This window comes from Pseudonaja textilis, chromosome 3, assembly GCF_049901715.1.
Source record: "Pseudonaja textilis isolate UNSWEBS1 chromosome 3, rPseTex1.2, whole genome shotgun sequence".
Classification (NCBI taxonomy): domain Eukaryota; kingdom Metazoa; phylum Chordata; class Lepidosauria; order Squamata; family Elapidae; genus Pseudonaja; species Pseudonaja textilis.
In genome coordinates, this window is record NC_141992.1 from 2,198,904 (window position 1) to 2,219,611 (window position 20,708).

At 46.2% G+C, this 20,708-nt stretch overlaps 1 protein-coding gene and 1 long non-coding RNA gene across 2 annotated transcripts in view; one reads left to right on the forward strand and one right to left on the reverse strand.

Annotated features, from left to right (window-relative positions):
- EFCAB8 (EF-hand calcium binding domain 8) overlaps nucleotides 1-15,474 on the reverse strand; it is a 55,228-nt gene extending 39,754 nt beyond the window's left edge. The window contains exons 1-9 of the mRNA XM_087928690.1: nucleotides 15,206-15,474; nucleotides 12,507-12,570; nucleotides 10,625-10,826; nucleotides 9,818-9,936; nucleotides 9,362-9,465; nucleotides 7,962-8,145; nucleotides 6,213-6,318; nucleotides 1,506-1,590; nucleotides 580-692 (exon numbers count right to left, since the gene is read on the reverse strand). Of these exons, the coding sequence (XP_087784816.1) occupies nucleotides 580-692; nucleotides 1,506-1,590; nucleotides 6,213-6,318; nucleotides 7,962-8,145; nucleotides 9,362-9,465; nucleotides 9,818-9,936; nucleotides 10,625-10,826; nucleotides 12,507-12,570; nucleotides 15,206-15,336 (1,108 nt within the window). The 5' untranslated portion in view covers nucleotides 15,337-15,474. The remainder of the gene's footprint in view (nucleotides 1-579; nucleotides 693-1,505; nucleotides 1,591-6,212; nucleotides 6,319-7,961; nucleotides 8,146-9,361; nucleotides 9,466-9,817; nucleotides 9,937-10,624; nucleotides 10,827-12,506; nucleotides 12,571-15,205) is intronic.
- Nucleotides 1-20,708, forward strand: part of LOC148125983 (uncharacterized) — a 352,312-nt gene that overhangs the window by 210,191 nt on the left and 121,413 nt on the right. The gene's annotated exons all lie outside the window — the stretch shown is intronic.

The following is a 20,708-nucleotide window of genomic DNA, read 5'->3' on the forward strand; positions in this document are numbered from 1 at the left end:
TGTGCGCATGCACAGAGCTGCCAGATGAAGGGAACAGCTAAGGAACAAGGGGAGTGAGTAAAGGCTCAGGTGGACGGTAAATGACCCCTTCCAAAGGGAATAAAAGAGGAGTGAAAGGGGAGTGGGGTTTGCAGGAGACAATTCATTCAATTCATGAGGGTGAAGATCTCTTCCTGACTCCTTGCCAAGTCATTGCTGCTACAGCGTGGCGTTTGGGAGCTATCAGCCTGGCAACTCTCCAAGCCTGATCAAGGTCTGTGGTTGTGAAATCTCTTGAAAGACCGTTGGCCGGGACTTTGCTGGAGAGAAATTCCCTTGAACCTAAATAAAAAGGGGTTTTATCAGGGACGAGGAGTTCGGCTTCATGATCTTGGGAAGGTCTAGGTCAGAACAGTAACTTTGAATGGCCACTCAGTGAATCCGTGTAAGTCAAGGACGGCCTGTGAAGGTAGCTTTAGTCTTTAGGTGTGAAGAGTTTAGTTTTCTGGTCCTGCGTGCCAGCCCCACCCAGGGGGAGCCCTTCAATCCAGGTCCCAGGTCCGTCCCTCCCTCCCTCCCTGCTGCCGTCTGGCGTCTCACCTATGAAGCTACGGATGTTGAAGAGGCCGTTGGTGACCACATCGGTGGAGGTGAAAATCAGGACGTTGCCCTTCAGGTCTCCGACGCAGAAAACCCCTTTGCACCCATCTGTCCTAGTTCAAACAGGAAGGAGCGAGAAAGAGGTTAGGGCTACGGGCACCCAGACTGGCAAAGGCATGAGGGAGACTGGCCAATTGGTGGGCAGCCTGCGGGAGACCCCTATGGGGGTCCTTGGGGCCCTCTGCGCTTGGGCATTTCCTTGAAGACATTTCATTAGCAACCAAGGTACTGTCATCAGGGCTGGAAAGGAGTGAGAAGCGAGGAGGAGGAGGAGGAGGAGGAGGAGGAGGAGGAGGAGGAGGAGGAGGAGGAGGAGGAGGAGGAGGAGGAGGAGGAGGAGGAGCGCTATGAGGTCTTGGTGCTCTCTGAGCTTAGTTGATTTCGTGCAGATGTTTCATGGCCTGACTAGGGAACATCATCAGTGCTAGTAGGGAGTGGCATTTGAGGAGGAGGAGAGGAAAGGGAGGAGGAGGAGGAGGAGGAGGAGGAGGAGGAGGAGGAGAACACTGGGTTCCTTGAGGTTCTCTGAACTTGGCTATCTTCTTGCAGATGTTTCCTGCCCAACTAGGTCACATTATCAGTGAAAGATCTTCAACCACAATTCTGGAATCGCGGAGTTGAAAGGGACCTCAGGGATCATCTAGTCCAGCCTAGGAAGAACGGCTTGCCTTGTCAGTGTGGGTGGGACCAACACCCCCCGTCCACCGATTCCCACCCACACTGACAGGGAAAGCCACGTGAGAGAAGCATTTGATGTGGCTCTGGGTGGTTCTTGAGCCAGGGCTCCTCTGGGTCCACAGATGCCCCCAGCAGGGGGAGGTCACCTAGCCGGGCCTTCCAATCTCCCATCCCACAGCCAGACCTACCAGTAGTCCATGGCGGTGGCGCATCCGTCCAGATCGACCAAGGAAAAGAGCCGGTCGCATTTGCTGCCTCCAATGTCAAAGAACTCTGGGGGGAAAGGAGGGAGAAGGCAGCGGCCCCACACTTAGGAATGGGACACCCCTGAGAGAGAGAGAGAGAGGGAGGGAGGGAGGGAGGGAGGGAGGGAGGGAGGAAGGAAGGAAGGAAGGAAGGAAGGAAGGAAGGAAGGAAGGAAGGAAGGAAGGAAGGAAGGAAGGAGGAAGAAAGAGAGACAGGAGGAGGGAGGAGGGAGGGAGGGAGGGAGGGAGGAAGGAAGGAAGGAAGGAAGGAAGGAAGGAAGGAAGAATATAATGTAGAAAGAAGGAAAATATTGAGAAGGAAGGGGAAGGAACGAATATATGAAGGAACGAATGTGAACAAGGGAAGGAAGGAAGAATATAATGTAGAAAGAAGGAAAATACTGAGAAGGAAGGGGAAGGAACGAATGAAGGAAGGAAGGAAGGAAGGAAGGAAGGAAGGAAGGAAGGAAGGAAGGAAGGAAGGAAGGAAGGAAGGATATAATGTAGAAAAAAGGAAAATAGTGAGAAGGAAGGGGAAGGAATGAACGAACGAATGAACGAATGAATGAACGAGGGAGGGAGGGAAGGAAGGAAGGAAGGAAGGAAGGAAGGAAGGAAGGAAGGAAGGAAGGAAGGAAGGAAGGGAAGGCAACAGGTGGAAGCTCCCCAGAGGGATGATCCTACCTAAAACTAAAGAGAAATTTCACAACTGTGAGAACAAATCATCAATTAAACGACTCCCCTCAAGAAGCCGTGGATGCTCCATCACTGGAGGTTTTCCAGAGTAGACCTTTTCAACCCAGATGATGCAAAGCCTCCTGCCTTGGGCAGGGGGTTGGAGTAGAAGACCTCCAGGGTCCCTTCCAGCCTCAACTTTCTGATCTAGGGCAGACCCAACCGGTCCTTCCCACCAGGTGGAGGAGGGAGCTGCATTCCTCTATTCTGGAATTAGCAACTCAAAGGAAAATGAACTTCTCACTTCTGCGGGACTCCCTGGACTTAGGAAACGGGTCTTCCGAGGTGATCTCCCCTTCCTCCCTCTGTATAGCTTGCCCCCCCACTGGGAGAAAGACTTTTGCTTTGGGGGTCAATATTTCCCCCTTCCTAAAACTTCCTTAACGGGGGAAAGCCATCCCAAAAAGCCCCCTCCCCAAGCAGGATATGAGAAACTTAACATAGTGAAATTGCAAGAAACTTTGGGTACAATATAAGGCTTGAGCCGTGGGAAAATAGATAGACACACCGCTTAACATTGACCCTGAGTTAGAAACTGAAAGAAAACATCTATAAAATTGGTGCATCTTTGGTCCTTGGCACCTGAGCAATTGTCAAAAATGAATACCAAGATTTCTCCGAGGAAAGATGGGGATGTAATTTTTGGCAGGACTTGTAATAAAGCAAACAAATATTTGGGTTCCGACTGGGGTTGCAGTGCAGAAGCGACATAAAATTGAAAATTGCTTTTTTTTTAAAAAAAAAAAATAGGGCTACAGATTGTCTTTGACTTGCAATTCGTTTAGTGACCGTCTGAAGTTAACGACGGCACTGAAAAAAATAAGATTGGTGACCATTTTTCACACTTTTCATGTCATATCCCCGTGGTCCCCACCTGATCAAAATTCACACGCTTGGTTACATACATACATACATCCATGGTTAGAGAAAATGATAACGCAACCTATAGATTTAAAGCCAGAAATATTTCTGTTAGGTATATTGCCAGAAAAAATATGACAAAGGGAATGTATATTTAATTTTACATTTTGTAAAATTAGCGAGAATTGTATTTGCACAACACTAGAAAATATATATATAAATATGTATATTAATATATATAGATTACACAGAAGCCTGATGATGGCAGATGAGATTCTGCCAAAACATTCTACAACTTTAAAAGCACAACTAAAATATGGGAAAATACCGAACAAAGCTGAATGCCATACATGTAAGTACCCAGAAAACTTTAAAAACTTATATATATATATATGTGTGTGTGTGTGTGTGTGTGTGTGTGTGTAGATTCAGCTTTGTTCAGGTATTTTCCACGCATTGTAGAAGTTGTGCTTTTAAAGTTGTAGATGTGCTTTTAAAGTTGTAGCAATTTCGACAGAATCTCATCTGCCATCATCAACTTTAAAAGCACAACTACAATGATGTGGGAAAATACCCAAACAAAGCTGAATGCCATACATGTAAGTACCTGTGAAAACTTAAGAAAACAAATATATATGTGTGTGTGTGTGTGTGTGTGTGTGTGTCTTTGGTTATTCAGGTTTTCTCCACGTAAGATTGGAAGTATCTAGGCAACGTTTGTGAAGTCTCATTCATCATCTTCAGGCTTGTGTCTTCGGCTCTGTGCTTTAACTCTAGAGCACAGAGTATGAGACTCATCCGTGTAGATACTCATCTACGAGAAAAACCGAATAAAAGATCCACTTCTGCGAGATCCTCAGAAAATATATATATATATATATGTATATTTATTTTCTGAGGATCTGATTAGTATGTGGATCTTTGGTTGTTCGGGTTTTCTCCCACGTAAGATTCGAGTATCTAGGCAACGTTTCGATGAAGTCTCATTCATCATCTTCAGGCTTCTGTCTCCGGCTCTGTGCTTCTCAGAGTAATGTGAGATTGCAGCTGCTTCCTCCTTTTAACTGCCAGTGGGGTGGGACTTGATTGGGTGGGGGCTTGGCTGTGTTCTGATTGGGTGGGGTGTGTTCTCATTGGTAGGGGTTTGGCTGTGTTCTGATTGGTTGGGGGTTAGCCGTGTTCTGATTGTTTGGAGGCGTGTTCTGTTCAGGTGGGGGCTTGGTTGTGCTCAGGTTAGTCTTAGTTGCTGGGGATTTGAGCTGGTGAGTTGTGATCTTGCTGTTTGGCTTCGAGTTCGTGGTCGTGCTGCATCTTCATAGTGGGTGTCGGTTTGCTTCATGTATGGCTCGGAGGGGTTTGAAGTGGGTAGTGATGCAGCTGCAGTGCAGCTTCTGGTCCATGGTCGTGTCTCATCTTCTGAGTGGGTGTGAGTCTGTTTTCTACATGGAAGTGTGGTGGTGGCATCTTGTGTGGCTCTCATGGGTGTGGGTCTGGTGTCCTTCTTCATGTTAGGTACTCGTCTGTTCATGAGGGCGGGTTTCCAAATGGCTGGAAGGCGGGAGGTGTCATCTCGTTTGTTCATGCTGTGTGGGCGTTTTCTATCTCTATGGCTTCTCTGATTATTCTGCTGTTGAAGTGTTCGGTTTTGGCGATGGTTCTGGTATTTTTAAAATCAATTTCATGTCCTGTGGCTTTGAGGTGTTGGACCAGGAAGAGGTCGTTTCTTCTTTTTTGATTGAGTTCTTATGTTCTTCAATGCGTGCACTTATTCTTCTGTTAGTTTGTCCAATGTATGTGGTAGGGCAGGCAGTGCAGGGGATTCGTATACTCCTTGGTTTTCTAATTCGATTTTGTCTTTGGGGTTTCTTAGGATGGTGGATATTTTTCTGTTTGTGCAGAATGCTGTTTTGATGTTGTGTTTTTGGAGGATCTTGCTAATTTTGTCTGTAGTGCCTTTTATATATGGGAGGAGGGCTTTGCCGTTTTCTTGTTCTCTGTCTTGGATTTTGGTTGGGGTTTCTTTTTGGATTAGGTGGGTAATCTTCTTTCTTTGGAATCCATTGGCTGTAAGTACGTTGGTGAGAGTGTGTAGTTCGGTTTTTTGGTGTTGTTCATCGGCTAAGCATTTTGTTCTGGAGATGAGTGTCTTGGCTACGGAATTGATCTGTGCTGGGTGGTGGTGTGAGAGTGCATGTAGATAGCGGTTAGTATGTGTTTTCTTCTGGTAGATGGTGTGTCCTAGGGAGCCATTGGATCTTTTGTATACCAAGATATCTAGGAAGGGAAGTTGGTTGTTGGCTTCTGTTTCCATGGTGAATTGTATTTTGGGGTGTAGGCTGTTGAGGTGTGTGAGGAAGTTGTTCAGTTTTTCTTTCCCATGTGGCCAGATTATGAAGGTGTCATCTACGTATCTGAGCCAGAATTTGGGTTTGTGGTCGTATTTTTCCAGAGCTTGTGTTTCAAAATGTTCCATGTAGAGGTTTGCGATGACAGGTGAGAGGGGTGATCCCATGGGTGCTCCTTCTATTTGTTTGTATTTTTGTCCATTGTAGGTGAAGTATGTATTGGATAGGCAGTGGTTGGTCAGATCTAGGATGTGCTTGGGGGGGTTGTATTTGTTTTGGATGGCTGTCAAGGCTTCTTTTATTGGCACTTGGGTGAAGCTTCGATGTCATATCCCTCTTATATATATATTATAAAACCCAGGGACTCTCAGCACCTCAGCCCTTTTTTCTTGATCTCTTCCTTCACCTTGAAGCATGGGATCATCCTTCCTTTCTCACTCTGGAGCTCCAGGCCACGTGGTCCTCCTGTCCACCATTAAACCATCTTTCCAAACAGCCTCCATGTTTCCAGTGTCTTTTTTCCCCACTTGGACCTGAACCCAGAAGGATATTTTCTTCCAACAGTTGGACACCATTAGTTTATTAGAGGAAATGCCATCATTCTTCAAGGGGAAAGCCTGGTTATTTTTAGCACATGGAGACCCACACACAGCCTCCCCCCGCCCCCCCAGGGACCCAAACCAAGGGGTCATCATGGCAATTAGCTTACCAATATCCTGGTCTGTGGTGGAAACCGCCAAAAGGTTAAGGTTCGGCAGGCACAACATGTCAATCACCCAGAGCTTCAAACTGTGACGTCGCTTAGTCTGGTCCAGCTATGGTGAGGAATGAGAAGATAGAACAGAGTTGAATAACAGAGGTGGAAGGGACTTTGGAGGTCTTCTAGTCCAACCCCCCTGCCCAAGAAGGAGACCCCATATCATTCCGGACAAACGGCTGTCCAATCTCTTCTTAAAAACCTCCAGTGATGAATTTCTACGGAGATTCTCCCTCCTTCAGGTCATGATTGTCCCAAAGGTGCATTTATTTATTTTTTTCAGAAAAAAACTGGACTTTCTTATTTTTTCTTCTTTGGAAGACGTTTCACTTCTCCTCCAAGAAGCTTCTTCAGCTCTGACTGGAGGGTGAAGGATGGAAGGATTTATGCTCCTTGCAGACAGCTGGTCATTTGCATCCTTTTGGAGGGTCGTTGAGGCCACTTGGAGGTTTTATCTGTGTCCTCGGGGTCACCTGAGAGACGCAAATGATTGCAAGGAGTCTAAATCCTTCCATTCTCTATTATCTAGTCAGAGCTGAAGAAGCTTCTGAAATGAGAAGTGAAACATCTTCAAAGAAAAACCAGAAAGTCCAGTTGAAAAGGAAAACACCTTTGGGACTCAAATGGTGGAACATTTACAATTTCTGAAGGCAAGTCATTCCATTAATTGTTCCAACTGTTAGAAAGAATTCTCCTTAGTTCTTGGTTGTTTCTCTCCTTGATTCGCTTCCATCCGTTGCTTCTTATCCTGCTTTCTAGTGGAGAACACGTGAACAGAATAACAGAGTTGGAAGGGACCTATGAGGTCATCTATCCCAACCCCCTGCTCAAGCAGGAGATTGTACACCATTTCAGACAAGTGACTGTCCAGTCTCTTCTTTAAAAGCCTCCAGTGACGGAGCAGACACAACTTCTGGAGCCAAGTCGCTCCATTGATTTATTGTTCTGTCAGGATAACAGAGTTGGAAGAGACCCTGGAGGTCATCTAGTCCAAATCCCTGAGTTAATTGAATGATGTATAAGACAAAGGGGTGGTACACTCAAATTAGTAGTTGAAGGGGGAGATCTTTGAATCTTTGAATTATTAAAACTATGATGGAATTTTTTTGAACAATGAACTGAGAGCACGCCACGAATTTGCAAATGCGACAGATAAAAAGTATAAGTACAATGAGTGCAGGACAAAGAAATAAGATTTTTAAATATTATATAAACGAGGCACGAGAATATCTGAAGAAAAATGAAAGAAGCTAAGATGTGAATCGAAAATATATACAGTATAATAAGTGTGAAGAATATAAGAGCTTTTTTTTTTGAGAAAATGTATAGAAATTATAAATGTAATGATATGATATGAAATTAAATGTGAAAGATGAATAAGCAACTAAGGTCATGTTTGTATGGAATTGTAAAAACCTTGAACCACACCGTTCATCGAAAGAGATATTTTTTGAAAGATAAAAAGTTAAAAAAAAGAAACAGGAGTGTGATGGAGCAGCCACAACTTCTGGTGGCGAGTAGTTCCACTGGTGAATTGTCTTTACTGCTAGGAAACGTGTCTTTCGTTCCTGGTTGCTTCTCTCCTTGCTCAGCTTCCATCCATAAGTGCCAAGGGATACCAAGGGGGTGGGGGCTTCCTCAGGGGTGGGGGGTTCCTGGACACCCCCCACCCTCCCCCCCATAAGCAACGGAGCCACCTACATATACAGTCCGGAGCATCTTAAAGGCGTCGCTCCAGTAATGCAAGATTCCATCTCGGCTGACGGTCAGGAATCGTCCCGAGGCAGGCCGGCTGCTCCCTTTCCACGACTTCTCCCTGTGGTCCATCACGCCCCGAGATTGGGTGGGGAAGAACTGGATCCGGACAATGTCCTCCGAGTGGGACCTGCAGGGGGGAGGGGGAGGGGGAGGGAGGGGAGGGAGGGGGACAGGCAGCCCATAAATGGGGCGTCTCTTGGGGTCTTTCTCAATTGCCCCATAGAGGGACAGGATGGTCGGGGAGGGGGACGGGGAGGAAGAGGACAGCTGGATGAAGATTCCCAAGTTGCTAGTAAGGTGGGAAAGGAGGAAGGAGGAGAGGAGGAGGGGAGAAGGAGGGAGGAGGAGGAGGAGGAGGAGGAGGAGGAGGAGGAGGAAGGAGGAGGAGGAGAAGGAGGAGGAGGAATAGGTGAGGAGGAAGAAGAAGAAGAAAGAGAGGAAGGAGAAGGAGAAGGAGAAAGAGGAGGGGGAGGAGAGGAGGAGGAGGAGGAAGATAAGGAAGGAAGAAGAAGAGGAGGAGAAGAAAAAGAAGGAAAAGAGGAGGAGGAGAGGAAAAGAAGAGAAGAAGATGAGAGGAGGAGGAGGAGGAATAGGTGAGGAGGAAGAAGGAGGAGGAGGGGAGGAGGAGGAGGAGGAGGAAGATAAGGAAAAGAAGAGGAGGAGGAGGAGGAGGAGGAGGAGGAGGAGGAGGAGGAGGAGGAGGAGGAGGAGGAGGAGGAGGAGGAAAAAGAAAAAGGAAGATGAGAAGAGAAGAGGAGGAGGAGGAATAGGTGAGGAGGAAGAAGAAGAAGAAGAAGAAGAAGAAGAAGAAGGAGGGAGAAGGAAGAAGATAAGAGAAAAGAAGAAGAGGAGGAGGAAGAAAAAGAAAAGAGGAGGAAGAGGAGGAGGAGAGGAGGAGGAGGAGGAGAAGGAAGGAGGTGAGGAGAGAAGAAGAGGAGGAGGAGGAGGAGGAGGAGGAGGAGGGAGATAAGGAGGAGGAGGAGGAGGAGGGAGGAGAAGAGGAGGAGGAGGAGAGAGGAGGAGGAGGAGGAGGAGGAGGAGGAAGAAGAAGGAAGAGGTGAGGAGGAAGATATTTATACTAATTTATACATATTTTTTGTAAGCGATTGACAAATCAAATAAATAAAAATAAACAAGAAGGAAGAAGAAAGAGGAAGGAGAAGAGGAAGAAGGAGAAGGAGGAGAAGAAGAAGGAGGAGAAGAAGGAGAAGAAGAAGAAAGAAGGAGGAGGAGGAGGAGGAGAGGAGGAGGAGGAGGTGGAGGAGGAGGAGAAAGAAGAAGTAGGAGGAGGAGGAGAAGGAGTAGCAGTTGTTTATGGAGGCCACACTCAAGGATCCTCTTACACTGAGATGCTCTTCATGTTTGTCTGGAACTCGGGAAGCCACTTGCTCTTCAGCATGTCATCCTTCCCACGATATTCCCGGAGCATGTAATTCAGGTACTCCTCCTGCAAGGAGATGCTCCCTCTAGTTAGGCCTCATTTACTCCAGGTGCTTTGGGGAAGAGTAAGCCCAACAGTCTCCTTGATTCCAAAGAGCCCTCAAGCGACCATCCAAGCCCGGGGTAGATGGGCCTGAGAAAGGGGGGGGGGAAGAGCCATCAGGGACAACGGATGGAACCCAGAAACCACGGGGGAACCAAGATGAGGGGCTTTGTAGTCCCCGGTGGGCCTCCCTTTGGCGGAGACAGGTGGCCACCTACCGGGATGGTCCATCCCTCCTTAGCAGAAAGAAGAGGTGGAGGTGGACCTCTTTGGAAGGGCTGGAGAAAATGAGGGAAGTCCAAAGAAGGCCCCCTACCCAATCCACAGAGCCGTCGCAGTTGGCGTCCACCTTCATGAAAATGACGTCCACGTCTTCGTCGGAAAGTTCTCCCAGGATTTTCTTGATCGCTTTGCGGAACCGTTCCATGTCAAGTCCTGCCGAGAACCCAAAACGAGAAGCCAACCTGTGTGGAGATCTTCTCCCCGGGCCCTGAAGACCGCCAAGAAGGACTCGTTTTTCTCCTTGGGGGTTTCCAGGAACTTGGGAGAAGATCTCAAGTTGTTAAAAGTCTGTAGAGATTCTCCGTCCTCCAGGTCATGGTTGTCTCAAAGGGGCCTGTTTGTTTTTTTTCAAGACTTTCTGGTTTTTTTTTTCTTTGAAGGCATTTCGCTTCTCATCCAAGAAGCTTCTTCGGTTCTGACAGGATGAGGTGGGGGAAGGGAAAGATTTATGCTCCTTGCAAGGCAGCTGGTCATTTGCATCCTTTTAGCGGGTCATTGAAGTATATAAATGGATTTCCAGGGGGGGAAAAATTGCAGAGTACAGGAACCATTAGCACACCACTCAGGTGACCTTCAGGTGACACAGATAAACCTCCAAGGGGCCTCAACGACCTCTAAAAGGATGCAAATGACCAGCTGTCTGCAAGAAGCATAAATCCTTCCATCCTCCACCTTTTGGTCAGAACTGAAGAAGCTTCTTGGATGAGAAGTGAAACATCTTCCAAAGAAAAAAAAACCAGAAAGTCCAGTTGCTTCTTGAAAGAAAAAAAAAAAAAGACCCCTTGGGGCCTCTAGAGGTCATGCAGTCTTCAAAGTGCAGGGTGAGTCCCACACTTTCCACCCACCGGACAGGCCCTTCCCTCACCTTCTCCATCCACGTCCGCTTCTCGGAACGTCCGCTCCAGTTTTTGCAAGTGGTCGTAGTTGATCTGCTCCTCCAGCTGTTTGCAACGGGCTTCGTCGTAAAAATCTGCCGACTTCATCAGGTGCCGGTGGGATGAGCAGAGGCGCCCGGCCTTGCTCAGGATGCCCGGAAGTCTCATCTGGGTGAAGGACCGCAACATCCGTTATCATGCCTCACTTTACGACCACAAGGGAACCCAATGTTCCTGTGGCTAAGCAAGAAATGGGTTAACTGGCCATTCCACGAACTTCCTGGCCGGAGTCGTGAAGTAAATTGTTGCAGGTGTTAATGAGGCGGTTGTTAAGAAGTGAGGCGGTCGTTAAGTGAGGTGGTTGGGGTTTTTTAAAAAAATAATTTTTATTTTTTAAACAAACATACACAAACAAAACATAAAACATAAAGCTATCTTCCAGTTACATACAGTGTGTCGGTTGGTTACAAGCCTTTTGTGCTTCATCTCCATAGCCCTCACTTATAATTTGTGTAAATTCTCAGATTATCCATCTAGAGTGTGTGTGTGTGTATATACAGTATGTGTATATATCTATGGCATTCAGCTTTGTTCGGGTATTTTCCCACGTCATTGTAGTTGTGCTTTTAAAGTTGTAGCAACATTTCGGCAGAATCTCATCTGCCATCAGGCTTCTGTATTGTGTTCGTCTGTGAGTCAGACTTTCACAGCCGTTTCAGTTTTAAATTTGGAGCTAGCCTACTGCTGTGCCAGAATGGTTTTTTCTTCACCCTGATTGGTTGGGAGTCTTGGTCTGTGTTTATTGATCTTGGAGTTTGCTGTGTTCTGCTTGATTGGTGCAGCATTTATCCAGAGCCAAGCTGCACTAAAGGCCTCCAATAAAGTAACACAATGTTGCCAGCCAATCAAGATACAAAAAGAGCCACAAAACAGACAGAAGATATTAGAAACACCAATCAAGCAGAACACAGCAAACTCCAAGACCAATAAACACAGACCAAGACTCCCAACCAATCAGGATGAAGAAAAAACCATTCTGGCACAGCAATAGGCTAGCCCCAAATTTAAAACTGAAACAACTGTAAAAGTCTGACTCACAGACGAACACAATACAGAAGCCTGATGATGGCAGATGAGATTCTATACAGAAATACCAACATATGTACTAGTAACAATAATGATAGGGTAACAAAATAATTTTAACTAAATGTTAAAATTATTATTCAAAATAAATATTAGCTTATTTATAGTTCTATGAATTATATCAACATGTTTCTAATTATCAGCCCTCTTCGTATTTAATTCTTTCATAACAATAATCTTTCTAAGGGTGTCCACCTCTTATCTCTAATCACTCATAAAATCTGTTCCATGTTAAACAATATTTTGTGTCTTCTTTCTCCTTTATTTTGAACGTCAATCTATTCATCTCTGCACGGTCCAATATTTTCCGAATTACATCCTCATCGGGTGGGATGTTCTCATTTTTCCAATATTGTGTAAATACAATCTTTGCAGACGTCACTACATGCAAAATTAGATATACAGTCCCCTTTGATCATATCCTTCTGGCATTCTACCCAACAAAAATATTCCCAGTTTCAAGTCTATATGTGGCTTAATCCTCTTTTCCAACCCTGTATGTATTTTCAACCTCCAATATTTTTCTAGCTTTCGTACAGGTCCACCACATGTGATAATAAGTACCCGGGGTTTGATCACACTTCCAACATTGGGATGAGATGTTGCTAATCATTTTGGCTAATCTTGCCGGCGGCTGGGCTGCTGAGGCCCTTTTCTAGCCATGCCCTGGGACACGCAGAAGCCACGGGGGAACCAGGTACTTACCGCAGGGTGCGGAGCCTGTGCCCCCTGCTTAAAGGCCCAGTCTCCCTCGGAATCCACAGTTCCCCTGTAAAAACAAAAAAAGAGACAACAAGCCGACATCAGCTATAAGACCATCATTGCTAGCCTGTGGTCAGCGGAGCCCGAGGTCCCATCCAGATTGCAGGATTCAGCCCAGGACTGAAAAAAGGAGGGAAGGATTTGTAGTTGAGGATTGAAGTCGGAGGTCCTTGGTTCTTCTCTGGCAGGCGTTTCATGACTCAGCTAGCTAAACTCATCTAGAAATGAGTGGGGTTTGTAGAGGGAGGAGGAGGAGGAGGAGGAGGAGGAGGAGGAGGAGGAGGAGGAGGAGGAGGAGGAGGAGGAAAGAAAAGAAGAGGAGGAGGAGGAGGAGACAGACAGACTGTGGAGTCCTTAGTGCTTTCTGAGTTTGGCTGTTTTCTTGCAGATGTTTCATGACCCAACTAGGGAACATCATCAGTGATAGAAGGTTGTGGGGGAGGAGGAAGAGGAGGAAGAGGAGGAGGAGGAAGAAGAAGAAGAAAAAGAAGAGGAGGAGGAGGAGGAGGAGGAGGAGGAGGAGGAGGAGGAGGAGGAGGAGGAAGACAGACTGTGGAGTCCTTAATGCTTTCTGAGTTCGGCTGTTTTCTTGCAGATGTTTCATGACCCAACTAGGGAACATCATCAGTGATAGAAGGTTGTGGGGGGAGGAGGAAGAGGAGGAAGAGGAGGAGGAGGAAGAAGAAGAAAAAGAGGAGGAGGAGGAGGAGGAGGAGGAGGAGGAGGAGGAGGAGGAGACAGACAGACTGTGGAGTCCTTAGTGCTTTCTGAGTTTGGTTGTTTCCTTGCAGATGTTTCATGACTCAACTAGGGAACATCATCAGTGATAGAAGATTGGGGGAGGAGGAAGAGGAGGAAGAGGAGGAGGAGGAAGAAGAAGAAAAAGAAGAGGAGGAGGAGGAGGAGGAGGAGGAGGAGACAGACTGTGGAGTCCTTAGTGCTTTCTGAGTTCGGCTGTTTTCTTGCAGATGTTTCATGACCCAACTAGGGAACATCATCAGTGATAGAAGTTTGGGGAGGAGGAGGAGGGAAGAAAAAGAAGAAGAAAAAGAAGAAGAGGAGGAGGAGGAGGAGGAAGAGCTGTGGGGGCCTTGTTGCTCTCTGAGTTTGGTTGTTCTCTTGTATATGTTTCATGACCCAAACTGGGCGACATCCGTGCTGGTGTTAGAAATAGAGACTAGCACTGATGAAGTTACCTAGTTTGGGTAATGAAATGTCCGCAAGAAAGCAACCAAGTTCAGAGAGCACCGGGGAGCCCTCCAGACAGTCTACCAATTGCTTATCCTTACTCTTTGTAATCTCTCCCTGTTCATGGGTAGCATAACGTGGACTTCCATGCAGGATCATTTGGAAGGTCTACCCCCAGTCAAGGTCAGTCCTGAGGATCATTAAAAGGAGCTGAGCTCATGAACGGAACAATACATTGTGGCATCGATTTTTTTTTCCCATCTTATTCATATCTATATACATATATACATTATTCATATTAATGTCAGCCTTCAAGATCTTCTACTACTGCTTTGCATCTTTCGGCTGCCATAAGTAACGGGGGGAGGAGGGGGGCTATGGTCTGGGAAGAGAGCTGGAGGTGTTACATTCTTGTGTTGTGTAAATGAGGAGTGGGGGGGGGGAGTATAAATTCCTGCTCTTAACTTTCTATTCCTCGCTTAGCTTTCTTTTCTCTGCACAGCTGCAAATCTTTATCAAAATATGCCAAGGTCAACAGAGGCCTCATCACCACCTGAAGATGCCCACATGATCATATTCACAACTTTTATTTGGAAGACTTGTTTGAACTATGAGGGCTGGGAACGTTTCCAACACTTTGTATATGTGATCTGCGCGCCTAATTCCTCAGATTCAGAATTCTATTTGATGCTACCACTTCATTTTTCAGTAAAAGACATCTTTGCTCTAATCTAAAGAGTCTTTAAGTTTTTCTTTCTTGAATTTTGAATGGAGCACCACCTGACAATTAACTATTATTCTTGTTATCTATCCAACTATATACATTTTCCCAGACGGTATAGAATTCTCCTTTTTTCCTTCTCTTGCAACTCCATAGTAAGCTTATTCATTTCCACACGATCCATCGTTTTTTTTAACTAGCGTATTATCCGTCAGATATCCTTCCGCTTTCCAATTTTGAGCATAAATTATTCTTGCTGCTGTCAGAATATGTAATATGAGATATTCAATTTCTTTTTTATATCCGCCACTAATTATCCCTAATAAAAACATTTCGGTTTGAATTCTATTTTTTTCATTTGTTATTTCTTGCAACCCGATTTTTATTTTATTCCAGAATTGTTTGGCTTTTAGGGCACAGCCACCCCATGTGAAAGAAGGTACCTGTTGCTTGTTTACACTTCCAACATATTGGACTCAAATTTGGATATATCTTGGCCAACCTCAATGGTGCTAGATGCCAACGATGAAACCCTTTGTAAAGGAGTAAAACCCTACTAACTTGTCCTACTCTTCACTAGGCTAACCATGCCCAGTTCTTGCTACCGTTCTTCATGTTTTAGCCTCCAGTTTCCTAATCATCTTTGTGGCTCTTCTCTGCGCTCTTTCTAGACTCTCAAGATCTTTTCATCTCCTGTCCCTGGTAGAAGAACCCCACAGAGAGCTCCACTCACCATGTCACAGAGGCATAGAGGCTCAGCTTTCCTGGAGTGCTGATTTGGGAGTCGTTCCCTGAACTCATGACCGAGTTGGGGCTCCTCCCCCAAAAAGAGGCAGCAGTTGGCTGGTACGACTCCTGTTGCATGTTTAGGCACCGATTCAGGAGGTCCAACCTGAACTTCTTTCTCCACTTCTTGGCTCCCCACAAACTCAACTGTGATGTCAAACTTTAGAACTGTGATCTCACTGCCCAGAACATCTGGAGTTACCGATGCTGGGTTGACACAGGTACTTTCACTACTCAAGTTTTCTAGTTGCGATGAAGTCTTTCGGCTGGAGGAGTGAGACCGCGTGGTAGACCTAAGGGAGGAGCGAGACCGCGTGGTAGACCTAAGCAACGCTGGATGGACACGATCAAGGCCGATCTAGAGATCGCGAAGGCAGACCCGGCATACGTGGTAGACAGAGAGGTGTGGAAGCAGTACTTAAGGACATTAGCGGACCTCGCCCGAGCGCGAGACAAACGCTGAAGAAAAAGAAGAAGAAGAAGATGAAGTCTTTCGGCTCAAGTCATCCTCCAAACTCTTGGGACAGTGACCATCGTTTCGTCTCCTTTGGGAACCCACCGTTGGGACAACCTGAACCCTGAACTCCAAAGACTGAAGGTTCGTTTACAACGCACACCTCCTCAACATCCTATATTGCAAGCCAACACTAACCAACGATCCGTATTCTAGGTCCATCAGTGATACCAATGCTTGCCAGGATGAGGTGGTTCTCAGAGCTTGGCTGAAGGCAACAAAGGGACCCTCAAAACATGGAGGTATGGAGCTCCGTGGAGTTGTCTCCCATTTCTAGACCCCCAATTATTTCCCCTCTTATTGTGTGAGCAGCTTCTCCAACCGCTTTTGGGTTGAACAAATAGAATTGGCTAATTCTAGGAGGAGCAAGAAGCGTGGAGGACCATCATGATGTCCCAAAGGTGTATTTTTCAGGAGACAATTGGACTTTCTTGTTTTTTTTTTCTTTTTCTTTTTTCTGTTTCACTTCTCATCCAAGAAGCTTCTTCAGCTCTGACTGGATGGGGAGGAAGGGAAGGATTTATATACTATCTTCTATAAAAAGTCCCTACATCTAAAAAAACATCCGAGTTACCCAGGAGCTTGCTCTTCCTGAGACCATCATCTGTGAACTGTCCTTAAATATCACATTTCAGTTCTTACTATGTTACAGAGCCCCTGATTATGACATCGAACATGTAAACAAGCTAAGTTCACTACTAACATGGGCAACTCCTGCCCACACACTTTTATCTTTCTTGGTGACTTCAATCTACCTCATACTAACTGGACCCTTAACGAATGTACAACTGAAGCCATACACGCAACCTTCTACAATGCCGTAACAAATCTAGGACTAGAACAACTAGCAACCAACAACACTAGACTTAACAACTGCCTCGATCTCATCTTCTGCAATAGTTTGAATTCAATTTACGGAATACAAATTAAAGAACCCTTTTCCAACAGTGACCACAACATGATTGACTTTTGTCTCAACATACGCCCACACAAAAATCATCACAATGACAAAATCCCCAATTATAACTTCAAAAAAGGCAACTATGATCTTATAGACAACGACCTCTCATCCCTTGATTGGCAATTTCTATTCACTAGATGCAATACTGTAGAAGACCATTACAACATATTTTTACTTGAAGCCAAAAGAGTCATCAAACTATACGTACCAATAACAACTCCCAAAACCAGAAAAAACAAATTACCCATAACAATAAGGAAGCTTCAGTCCAAAAAGAGATCACTTTGGCAGAAAAACAAATCTAGTCACGTTGCCAACTTCAAAATGTCTGGAATACTCTACCTGACTCTGTGGTTTCTTCCCCAAACCCCAAAAACTTTAACCTTAGACTGTCTACTACTGACCCCACCCCTTTCCTAAGAGGTCTGTAGGGGTTGTGCATAAGCGCACCAACGTGCCTACCGTCGCTGTCCTATTGTTTATTTTTATTTTTCTTATATGTATCCAGGTATTCATAACTATGTTTTTAGTTACACCTATTATCTTGCAAGCAATTGACAAAAATAAATAAATAAAAATAAAACCTTGCAGACAGAACTGGTCATTTGCATCCTTTTAGAGGGTCGTTGAGGCCACCCGGAAGTTTATCTGTGTCCTCAGAGTCACTTGAATGGTGCAAATGCGCATGAAATCTTCTTGGCTGCAGGACACAAGGCAGAAAAAAATATATCCTTGTTAGGGATATACCCTAGCAAGGATCTGCAGGGCAGGCAGGCAGGCAGGCAGAATATGTGAGATATCGTTTTTTTAGTAGCTTACACTCAGTAAACAGAGGCACAGTGCTAATTAAATAGTTTTATTCCAGCAAGAGTTAAAGCATAGTCAAAACAGTCCATATATCATTCACTTAGTTCAGTCCGTCCAGGGATTATTCAGTTGCAAATTCCAGTGTCGCAAAAGAGAGGTCAGTACACTTACAAATATCAGTCCGGTGATATATCTCCTCGCAGTAGAGAGATATGAAGAACTCAAAAAAAACTCCTCTCTTCCTTCAGCAACTCTTCAGTAGGGGAAACAAACGCAGCTAACAAACCATCAATGTAGTAAATTGTCAGTAATTGCCAGGAAAACGTCAGCGAATTGTCAGCGTCTCTTGCTCCCTCTTATGGTGGTTTCACACCACACCCAAAATTACATGCATTGCAGTTAAAGTGACACACACTTAAACTAACAATTATAGCTTATATATATTATTTTACCCAAACTACGTTAGGTGACCTATGTTATACCTAACAATCCTGCAACCAAGAAGGCTCCACACTCACTTGCACCACTCAGTTGACCCTGAGTACACAGACGAACCCCCAGGAGGCCTCAGCGATCCTCTAAAAGGATGCAAATGACCAGCTGTCCGCAAAGAATATAAATCCTTCCCTTCCCCACCATCCAGTCAGAGCTGAAGAAGCTTCTTGGATGGGAAGCGAAACATCTTCGAAGGAAAAACCAGAAAGTCCACTTGCCTCTTGAAAAAGTACTTTGCGGAAAACTATGAACTGGATGTCTGAGAATCTCCGTAGACATGTAGGACCACCATGCTTTTCTTTTATTAGGACCGTGGGTGAGTAACTCCACCACCATCATCGATCTCATCTCAGGGCGCCAAGCCTCACTTCATTGGGTCTCACTTTGGAGAGCAGTTATTTTGTCCACTGACCCATAAGGACCACATCCTACAACTTCTCACCTGTTTTTCTTCTCCCGTGAATCTCCACCTCTGCTCCTCGGTGCAGCCAGGCCTCCTCGGCGTCACTGGATCAAGTAACATCTCTGGTAGCTTCCCATTTTTTTTTAGTCTTTTGGCCACCAGGATCTCAGGGGGGTTGGTAGATCCCCATCCCGCTTCCGGTGGCTTCCGATTCTTGGTCTTGATCACTTCCAACCCACTGCTATCTTTATTGATCAGAAAAATGGATCAGAACATTATTCTAACCCTCCTTATTCTAACCCAGCTCCCAAACACGACAAACTCTCTGTAGTAAAATAAATGTTCCCTTTATTAGGAGGGCCAACAGCCCAGCAAAAAGTTTTTCTCTCTCACACACACACCGCAGGGAGATGATGAATAGTTGTCTGTCATATCAATTCATCTCCGCCTCCTGCCTTTTATCCCCAGAGCTTGGGTGGAGCTTCGCTAACAGTGGTGGCTTTTTCATCCCATGGTCCGGCCCATAGATTTCCACTGCTCTCCTCTCCTCTCTGCCTTCTGCGCATCCACGTGTCAGGCGCTGGACCCGGCTGTTCCTCCTCTTCCTCATCAGCCACCTCCAGACCCGGCTCTTCCGTCCCAAGGTCCGGCCCATAGATTTCCCCTGCGCTCCTCTCCTCTGCCTTCTGCGCATCCACGTGTCAGGCACTGGACCCGGCTGTTCCTCCTCTTCCTCACCAAGCCACCTCCAGACCTGGGGGCAGTGGACTCTCTGGGGGCTGACGGACGGCCCCGGCTCCGCCTCTGTCTCTCTGCCAGCTGTCAGGGTTCCCGCGATTGCCCTAATTTCATCATGACCCTTGAGCCAAGCTTTCAAGAAAATCCAAAAGATTTATCAGGAGCAACACGCTGGCATTATCCTGAGCCTCGATGGCACTGGGGGGGTTAAAGAGGGCAGTGCTGCAGGCTACTTCTGCTGACTGTCGGCTGCCTGCAATTGAGCACTTCAAATCCCACCAGGCTCGAGGTTGACTCGGCCTTCCATCCTTCTGAGGTAGGTCAAATGAGGAGCCAGATTGTTGGGGGCAATACGCCGATTCTGTAAACCACTTAGAGAGGGCTGTAAAAGCACTATAAAGCAGTATATAAGTAAGTGCTATTGTTATTGCTATTAACCTAAATTAAGCCAATTCTGACATACGTCATTCCGTCACCCGCTCCCCCCTGGGTGTATGTCATCAATCACAGTCTCCAATGAAGGATTTTTGAGGGCAGACTTGCAAGCCCCCCTGTGGTCAAGTCGTGAATTTCAAGGGAGTTTCCTAAGTTCAGCTACCTGCTTGCAGCGCACCCTAGTGGAAAAAAAGGGGAATTGCACGGAATACCGCTAAATTCTCCAAAATTCACCCGTTGCCAATTTAAAGCGTGGCGGCGGCATCTTCAGCCACAACAGACGTCTCTGATGTACCAGAGGACTCGAACCCTCCACCCACCCTTGATGTAAACATGGAGCTCGGTTCCCCAAACCTGCTCCTTCGGGCTTCTCCCCACCCTTGTTTATGGCAAGTTGAAAACAGGCCTAGGAATGTTTTACAAGTTGACCCCAGCTCCGTTCGCTCTTTCCCCCCGGAGCTCTCCGGTTGCTTTGATACTGGCCGTGGCTCCCATGCCTCCTCCTCCTCCTCCTCCTCTGATTCGGCTGCTGGAGGGTCCGGGGGCCACCATACTCCTTCTCCATCACGAGATCAGTTTCTCCTCTGTCTTTCCACTATGTACTTACAACTTACAACAGCTCATCTGAAGACCATACGAAGGGACGTCACTGGGGGAAAAAAAAGACTCGACCATTTTTCACGCTTACAACCGTTGATCCCCCATGGTCACGCGGATCAACTCTCAGGTGCCTCGGGTCTCCTGGTTCTCTGGTCTGGGAAAAGCAGGCAAGACTCGCAGTTTGTGGAGTAATCGTCACTTTATTCCAGTAACTGGCTTTCATGCCTATGGCAGGACTAGAACTCCCAGCCTCCAGCAGCTGGCTTTTGTGCCCAAGATGGGACCGGAACTCACCCTCTCCTGGTGATTGGCCCAGAATTATTGAATTGCTCACAGGCCTAAGGCAGGATTAGAACTCCCAGTCTCTACTAGTTGCCTTTTGTGCCTAAGGCAGGACTAGAACTCACCATTTCCTGGTGAATGGCCCAACGTCTCCTGATGATTGGCCCAAAGTCACCCAACCAGCTTTCGTGCCTAAGGCGGGACTATAATTCACT